This window comes from Momordica charantia (genome assembly GCF_013281855.1).
Source record: "Momordica charantia cultivar OHB3-1 chromosome 2 unlocalized genomic scaffold, Mcharantia_2.0 BLBB01000002.1, whole genome shotgun sequence".
Taxonomy (NCBI): Eukaryota; Viridiplantae; Streptophyta; class Magnoliopsida; order Cucurbitales; family Cucurbitaceae; genus Momordica; species Momordica charantia.
Window position 1 is genome coordinate 13,999,557 of NW_028275160.1, and position 9,304 is coordinate 14,008,860.

Here is a 9,304-nt window from a genome sequence, read left to right on the forward strand (position 1 = left end):
ATCAGTTACAAATATATTTAGTATACCACTGATATACATCTGATGTAACGTTAGAGATACATCAGATGTATATCAGAAATACATAGGTATATCAGTTACAAATATATTTAGTATATCATAAATTAGAGGTACATCAAATTTATATTAGATGTATAATACGTACATCAGATGTATAGGATCAAGGCTACATCATATGTACATCAGATGTAGATCAGAAGTATATCAGAGATATATCGTGCGTATATCAGATATACATCCATCGGGCGTATATCAAATGTATATCAAATGTCATAACGATAAAATTGGAATAATAAAAATTTCAAAAATCAAAATTCAAATATTTTGTCATTTTTGTAAAATACAAAAGAGGTTGACATTTTTGTAAACATGTATATAACTTTAGCTACCCAATACAATTTCCCTTTTTATTAACACCTCATCTAAAAATATAAGTTAGAATAATACAGTTACCTATTAATTTGCTGCGTCATTTTTCCATTAAGTCAACTAATGACCAGTGGTGTTCAGGGACCATTTAGAATATTTATTTTCATATTTTAGGGACAAAAATGTCTATTTTAAAACTTCAGTAACTAACTTAATACTTTAAGACTGGAGGATTAAAACTTTAGGGGTTAAATTAACACCGTACTTCAAACATCATATACCAAAAGTGTATTTTTCCATATTTTCTATTTGTTTCCACTTGTACTCTAAGTTTTGATTCATTCAATTAAATAATATTGGTTACTTAATTTATAATTAAATTGTTTAATGTAGTTGTTCATAATCAATTTGATTTTTTTTTATTTCCCTATTATTTTTTTTATTTCCCCATTGGGTCGTGGAAATCCAGTGAGATATGACAATTTTCATGGGGTAACAAGAGGTATAGCCATTGAAAATAGGCACGTTCAAAAAATGGCGAAACAACTTTCATTTTTAATAATGACCAATGTAAAAATAGGAAAATCTCTATTAATTTTTTAGTTACAAAATTACACTCTCTAAAATTATTGTAAAAGAAATATATTATTTTCTCTTTTTTATAGGAAAAGCCCACCTATATTTTTCTCTACCACATTTATAGGACAATTCAAATATTTAAAAAAATATATATTATTTTCCCTTTTTTTATAGGAGAATTCTACTTATATTTTTCTCTACCACCTTTATAGGACAATTCAAATATTTAAAAAAATATATATTATTTTCCGTTTTTTTATAGGAGAATTCTACTTATATTTTTCTCTACTACCTTTATAGGAAAATTAAAATATTTTTAGAATCTTACCTATATTTTTTAATTTAAATAATTTATCAACAAAATTTCAGGAGAATTATTCTAACAAATCTAAAGAAAATATATTCATTAAACGATAAAAGATGAGCAGAGGAATAAATAACAAGTACGATGAAGAGAAGAACAAATAACAAATACGATGAACAGAGAAGCAAATACGGTGAACAAAGGAACAGACACGAGAACGAATACGGTGAACAGAAGAATAAATATGGTAAACAGTGAATAAAAATGTGAACAAATAAGCACTCCAACAAATTTAAATTTTAATGACAGGCAATGCCCGTCATTAAAGGGAAATGATGACGGTCAAATGACCGTCATCTATTTGAGTGTCATTATTTATTTTTCAATGATTGACGATTTTAATGACCGAAAATATCCATCATGAAAAAGTTCATTTTCATATGGGCATGCCCGTCATGAAAGGGTAACCATAATGGGCAGTGACCGACAGCTTTGGAAGTGTCATTTGTGTCATTTTAACGATTGGTGACCTTTAATGACGGTTGTTGCCTGTCATCGTACGTGCGCCATCATATGTGCATCATTGTATGTGCGTCATTAAATGTGTGTCATCGTATGTGCGTCATTAAATGTGTACTTTTAATGACAGACATTTCTCGTCATTGTTTCGTTAATAATTGAATAAAAAAAATATTGCTAATTACACGCTAGCAAACCAACAATATCCTCTTTCTCGATATACAAATAAATATGAAAATAGTATTTTATTTTTATATAATTATTAGATACCTGCCAAAGAAACATGGAAGAAGAACACAATTAATAATTAAAGAGTTTTCAATAATGAATATGAGCAAATTACACCTTTAGGCACAAAAAAAGAAAAAAAAACCTAGAATGTAGTAATATATATATGTAGCAAGATGCTTTATAGTTAATGAAAGCACACGTCACTTGAACAAAATACCAACGAACTGAATTAGGGATATGAAGCTTCCATCACTTCCATGGCTCTAAATCTATCACCTTGTTAAAAGGGGTATGTTTTCGAAAGAAAAGTAACATCTAAGGTTTTCACCATAGAAAGTACCAGTTCCTAAATCCTACTTTTCATAACTGATAACAGAATATGTACTTTTGAGTGCCTACTGGTTTTAAAAGATGATGGGAATGGTTAGATTCAAACTCAACAACTAATATACATCGAAGAAAGAGTAGCCTTAGCTAAGAATCACAAAAGGAAAATTGGATCAAATTTTTAAATTTAGATTGTATATTAGGTATAATGATATTGGAAATAAAAGCAGTGTCATAAACGTTGCAATGAATTGTGTATTTAGTAAACTAAACAGCAAATACAAGTAAATGAAAATCATAAGATTACATCTCAACTTTATATCTTTTTCAATGTGAGTACATTAGCAAGAAAACAAGGCAACGAAAGGGGAATAAACAAGAAAAGAAGAATAGTCATATTTTCAAGAATATTCATCATCTCCCATCTATGATCAAATACATCAAGTTCCTATAGTTTTAAGGTAAGAACTAATGATACTAGGAAGAGCACAATTTGCCATACATATCTGAAGATTCATGCATGCAAAGATATTGATTACGAAGAGTAAAAAAAAAAAAAAGTTACTTCATGAAATCTTCATGGATGACATAGTCACGTTTGGCACGTATAGCTGACATGCTAGCTTCGATGCAGACGTTCTGCAAATCAGTCACATTAAATCCTTCGACAAAGAAGAGAATCAAGCACTAAAGATTATGAACAAGGCTACTAAAAAAATCAAACAGAAAAAAAATAACTATAGGGTTACCCTTCAAGCTTTACAACAGCTTCATAGTCAATCTTACCATGCATGGCAATCCAGCAACATGAATCTTAATAGAAAATAATATAAACATATTTTAGAGAAATAAGCTACACTAATTTCCTCAAAAAAAAGAAAAAAGAAAGAAAACAAACTGAAATTCATCCATGAGTTCATTTTTCATAAAGCAAAATATAAACATAACACAAGCAATCCTATAAAGAAGGTATTAGCACTAGTAAAATTTAAAATTTTAGCTAACCACTATTACCAAATTTTTGTCTGGACAAACTATTGTGATAAAATCAGTCATTCCAAACTTCCCCATAAACTAGAGATCTAGACCTTTGAGATTTATAAACTAGTTTAATACAAGTGGATTAGAATGCAAATAAAGAAATCAAGTAGATTGACAAAGAAGTATGTTAAATTAATACCAAACATAAGATATAACATCACCATATTAACAAGAGTAGTAGGAACTTAGCCTCTAAAAAATATTCAGCAGAACAAGAAGACTAAAGGAACAAATTCAACTAAATGATAGAGAAGAGCATAAACGAAAATGTTCAACAGAAATGCCATGAAGCATACTTGGAAACATGTCCCAAATTGCTTTAGAAACCACATGTTCGTGATCAAGTTAAGAAGAATGTCAATTATAATTAACCTAAGAAAGACTATCATGTTCCATAACTCAAAGGAAGAAACCACAAAATTGTTATGATAAGAATCAAAATAAACATTATGTTTCTGTGATGCCTACCAACAATTAAATGTCTAGTCTAGAACAACCACGAAATATAAATACCTAACAATTAAATGTCTAGTCTAGAACAACCACGAAATATAAATACCTTACATTGAATGTTGTAAATGAAAATATCCTAATCATCCGAACTTGTAGCAGTGGACAAAATCAGGCAACAAGTGTTTTAGTAGTAGTTGACTCGCTGAAACGAGGAAATAAACCAATCAATCAATCATCAGGGAATAACAAATGTAGGGAAACGAATTTCAAATAACAGTGGCATCAGGGTATCACAACTATACCCTGTTTGAGGCACCACACAAATCTTCACAATGTAAAGAGCATAGCATGCCCAATAGCAGTCTTTAAAAAGTGAGCAAAACAATTTAGGTTTTGAACTAAAGGAGAACTATTTTGATATCGTTTATTAGTGACAACTTTCTAATTCTAAGTACCAGTATCCTCCTGTTAGAAAAGATGGTACTCTTAAGCAACAGAGGATCAATTTCATTTTTAATAAAGAAAGTTTAACTTAAAGGATTTATAATGGTGGTTTTATGATTTGTGACTAATTATATTCTCGATCTTGATTTCATCCTAGTTCTTTTCCTCATCTTGATTTTCAGTTTTAAGACGCTTTTCAAACTAGACTGCACAAACCTTAACTATTATCATTGATTATGAGAGTTACTGCAGAGCTTTGTCACACAAATACAAAGATAATGCTATAAATATGAAGAATGTATGCATTTCTCCAAGTGTATAAGCTAGAGACCGAGTTCAAACATGGAATGCACACTAATGGCACTGAGTTCAAAAATCAACTTACTCTGGAATTGGTTTCTCTTCAAGTAGAAGTTTTATCACTTTAACTAAAGCGTGGTACGTTTCTTACTTGTAAGTTTTCTTGTGCAAAATAGGAAATCTTATTTTTTAAAAAAGTGAGTTTTACTTTAGACCGATGACAAAGGAAAATTTTAGGGACCTTTTGATAATTATTAAAGGATCATAGCCTTTTTTTTAAAAAAAAAACATACCTTTTCTTATAAATACTTTTGGAAAGAAAAACTAGTAAATGCTTCATACTTTATAAGTGTTTTTAGAACCTGTTAAAACATTTTTTTATTATCTAAGTTCTAACCATTTGGTTCTAAATTCATTTCAAAATAACCCTAAAGACCAACACAGCTTCTCAAAACAAAATTCAACCCTTCCTCACAAAAATACCATTTACGGCCAAAATAGAAAAAAACAAAGCAATATCCACAAAACCCACAATTTCAAAAGGCCATAAGGGATCGATAACTCTCCATAAGAGAGTGTTTTGTGGGCTATTTGGGTCATTAAATGTGTGAAAATGTGAGGATCCTTATGAATAAACCAAGGAAAATGTGAGAATTCGTTGGGTGGACCCCAAATTGTTATAATTCTTAAACTCCTTAATTATAATGATTTATGCTCAATTATTGATGGTTTACGTAGGAATGGTAGAATTTAGCTAAGGACAAGAAGAGTGCTGCCAAGGTCGTGGGGTTTATGCTGGAGCGTTGTTGAAAGAGGCGTGATTGTTGTAGCCTATAGTCTCCCGGAGCCCCCAGGGCGTATGACATTGCAGTAACTCGATGGGCTTAAATTGTTATCCTGTCCGTACAGCTTCCAAATGGTGCCCTAAATTTCCATGTTTGCTATGTGTTAGAATTTTAAAAACATATTTAATAGAAGTGTGATTAAATTTTTCATCTCACTAAATTTGTGTGGCCATCTTGTTTAGTGTGTTTCCTCACTTGAGGCTCAGAAGAGTCCTTGTCGAGTGGGTTTACTTCTATTAGCTATAGTTTCCTTTAGTTGAAGTAGGAAGGTGAATATCAGGGATGGGGTTGACCCTATTGCGAGGAAGGTGAATACTTAGGGATGGGGTTGACCTTATTGCATCGATAGACTGATTTAATTGCTTGCTTTAATCACGACAGGAGTTCGGTTAAGGCATGTGTTGGGTATCTCGGGAGAGAGCTGTGAATGTCTAGGCAACATATTTTATATAGCTAACATAGAGAAAAGCAGTAAGCGAAATTTTCCCTCCCTGATTTATCCCCAAACCGCTGCTTCATATCACTTATGTGTTTTCTGAGTGGATGCTCCAGAGTGTGATAGAGAAATTCATCTACTGTGTATTCCAAGTTGTTGTGTCTTGTTTCCTTTTATGCCGTTTAGATATAGTAAAACGAATCAAAACATCTTTTATTTTTAATCTTTGGTATTTCGAAATTATTAAATCAATTTATGACCTATTTCTTTGAAGAGACGACATTGTTTTTATACTACAACGGGTAAATTAGTGTATACTTGCACTATCTTTTCCTAGTTGTGAGGGAACCGAACAGGTTTTTGACGCCGTTGCCATGGAAATACATTTCAAATTTTGATTTTTTTTTTAAATTTTGAAGTACGGTGCTTAAAGAGTCCCTCAATTTTTGTTTCAAGTAATTTGTGTAGTGAATTAACGATTTCGCTACATTTGAATTCGCATTTGACCCATAACTAGAGCGTACATTAAGACAAAGAAGAGTTGAACAGTGGATACAGTGTAGGGGAGTGGCAATGAATCCTGACGCACATTAGCCTGAACGGGAATTGGAGAGGATAGAAGGGGTTAGGGCTGGGGCTGTTGTACCAGTACCCCCCTTGAATGTTGTTATGCTCGCATATGCACAAAGCAAGAAGTTAGAGCTTATGCGGCTCCAGCTTTCTATAACTTCAATCTGGTAACAGCAGATCCAATAAATGAAGCTGATAGATTTGAGATCAAGCCGACAATGTTTCAAATGCTCTAGACTGTGGGACCATTCCATGTATTGGCATAAGAAGATACTTATAGGTATTTGCGATATTTCATGCAAGTGGCAGATTCATTTAAAGTAGAAGGAGTCGGTAAGGAGACTATGCGCCTGAAGCTATTTCTTTACTCTTTGAGGGATATTGCTGGAGCACGGTTGTATTCCCTACCAGTTGAGTCGATCACCACATGGAATGATTTAGCAGAAAATTTTTTGATACAGTATTTCCCACCCTCTGAGAATGCAGAACTTCGGAGCAAAATTAACAATTTTTAATAGCTTCCCGGAGAATCTTTAAGCGAATCATGGGAAAGATTCAAGGAATTGCTTAAGAAGTGTCCTCACCATCGGATACCATGCTGTATACATATAGAAAATTATTGTAATGGACTGAATGAGGTCACTCAGCTGGTGATAGATGCCTCGGAAAATGGGGCTCTACTGTCAAAACCCTATGCGGAAGCTTTTGACATCCTAGAGAGAATTTCACGTAACAAGCACCAATGGTTGAAATATAGGGTTGATTTATTAACAAATTCATGGTTGGCTGATATAGTCATGAAAAGTGCAACTGAAAGTGAGGCTGGAGCCTCAAAAGCCACGGTGAATGCTGTGCAAAGTGCTCTCTGTCAATATTGTGAAGGCGAACACCAATTTGAGAATTATCCAGGCAATCCCGTATCAATGTTCTATTTTTATAATCCACAGCAGAATAGAAATAATGTGTATGGGAACACATATAACCCAAATTGGAGAAACCATCCTAACTTTAGTTGGGGAGGGAACCAATTGGGACACAACGTTGGAACAAGTAATGCTCAAGTATATCTATAGAAAATGTAGTATCCACCGGGTTTCTCAGGACAGAATCAACAATCCACTCAAAAGCCTCCAGAGACGTTGAGCTTGGAAGACATGTTCACGGCATACATGACGAAGAATGATGTTAATGTACAGAGCCAGGTCGCATTGCTGCAGAGTCAGGTAGCATCCTTGCGAAATATGGAAGTCCAGATTTACCAATTGGTGACAGAATTGAAAAACAGGCTAAGGGGAGCGCTTCCAAGCGACACCGAGGAGCGAAAAAGGGACGGCAAGGAGCAATGCAAGGCTTTAACACTGTGAAGCGACCGAGCTTTACCTCTAGCATATCAACAAGATGGAGGAAGTGAATGAGAGATAACCAGACCAGAAATCTTTGAGGAAAGAGAGCAAGCCACACAGTCCATGATTGAACAAACGATAATTTGAGAAAGAAATGCAGAACAGTTGAGAGATAAAAAGGCCGTGGAACACAAACTGTAGAATTTGAGGATCATGAGTCTGGGAATGATAGGAAAAATGGAGAGACGCCTAAGACAGACAAAGCTAGAGCATCATCGTCCAAACCAACTGACAAGCTGAAGCATCCGGGACAACCCACTGCTCCAGCAACCACAACAGAGTTGTTCCCATAGTACGCTACTCGAAAAGGTTGCAGAAAAAGAATCAAGATGGACAGGTACATCAATATCCCATTGGTGGAAGCCATAAAGCAGATGCACACACATACGAAGTTTTTAAAGGATGTTCTCACTAAGAAGTGCAGGCTAGGAGAGCTTGAAACCGCTTACTTAACCAAGGAGTGCAGTACAATTTTGACCAGTACAATACCATAGAAAATGAAGGATTCGGGAAGTTTCACAAGTCCAGTATCCATTGAAGGTCATAAGATTGATCAAGTACTATGCGACTTCGGAGCAAGCGTTAATCGAATGCCTTTGTCAGTGATTAAAAGGTTGGGCATGGGAGAAGTGAGGCCAACAATAGTCACCCTACAACTAGCCGATCGATCCATTGCAAATCCTGAAGAAAAAATCGAGGATGTATTGGTACAAGTAGATAAGTTTATATTTCTCACTGACTTTGTTTTACTTGATTTTGATGCAGATGAAGAAGTATCAATCATTATGGGAAGGCATTCTTATCTACAAGACGACCCTTGGTGGATGTGCATCAAGGAGAAGTCACTATGAGGGTGCAGGATCAAGAGATTAAATTTTCGATATATGACTCCATGAAATATCCCTCGGATGCTGAGGAGTGTGCTTTCTTACGAGTGCTAGATGAAGCTGTGATGGCAATGCTAAGTGTAGAGGTTATGCTGGAGCACCAGAACAACGAGTTGAACAGCATGATGGAACAAGCAGATGAAATTTGCCAAGAAATTCTCTAAGTAGTGGAAGGGAGTCAGCAAAATCATGGTCTAAAGTGCATGAGAGTTTGGAATTAGTGGAGTCTGGCCAAAAGTAGTTGAAACCATCTATCGAGGAACCACCTGAGCTAGAGCTGAAAGCCCTTCCGCAACATTCAAAGTATGCTTACCTCGGTACTTTTAATACATTACCTATCATCATTGCTGCAAATTTGTCTAAGGAAAAGGAAAACAAGTTGCTGGCAGTATTGAGGGAGCACTGAAGAGCCATAAGCTGGACAATTGCAGATATTAAGGGGATTAGTCCCCATTATTTCATGCATAAATTTGTCTTGGAAGAGAATTGCAAGAATTCAGTGGAACCACAACGAAGACTAAACCCAATAATGAAAGAAGTTGTGAAAAAGGAGATAATTAAGTGGCTAGACGCTGTAA

The 9,304-nt window shown here is 34.4% G+C and overlaps 1 protein-coding gene and 1 non-coding gene across 2 annotated transcripts; one reads left to right on the plus strand and one right to left on the minus strand.

Annotated features, from left to right (window-relative positions):
* Positions 1 to 6,921: 6,921 nt before the first annotated feature.
* Positions 6,922 to 7,028, minus strand: LOC148212867 (small nucleolar RNA R71). Its single transcript, XR_015789518.1, has one exon. It is a non-coding gene; the product is annotated as a small nucleolar RNA R71 (small nucleolar RNA).
* Positions 7,029 to 8,336: 1,308 nt separating this feature from the next.
* LOC111013431 (uncharacterized) lies at positions 8,337 to 8,890 on the plus strand. The gene is made up of 2 exons (XM_022287870.1): positions 8,337 to 8,546; positions 8,633 to 8,890. Exons 1-2 carry the CDS (start codon positions 8,337 to 8,339, stop codon positions 8,888 to 8,890), a joined length of 468 nt encoding a protein of 155 aa, XP_022143562.1.
* Positions 8,891 to 9,304: the final 414 nt, after the last annotated feature.

What these genes read in the sequence shown, in the direction of transcription:
- LOC111013431 (XM_022287870.1), top strand. Translation starts at nt 8,337, where the DNA reads ATGAAGGATTCGGGAAGTTTCACAAGTCCAGTATCCATTGAAGGTCAT. An exon ending in AAAAAATCGAGGATGTATTG is followed by an intron (nt 8,547 to 8,632) that starts GTACAAGTAGAT and finishes CATTATGGGAAG; the next exon opens with GCATTCTTATCTACAAGACG.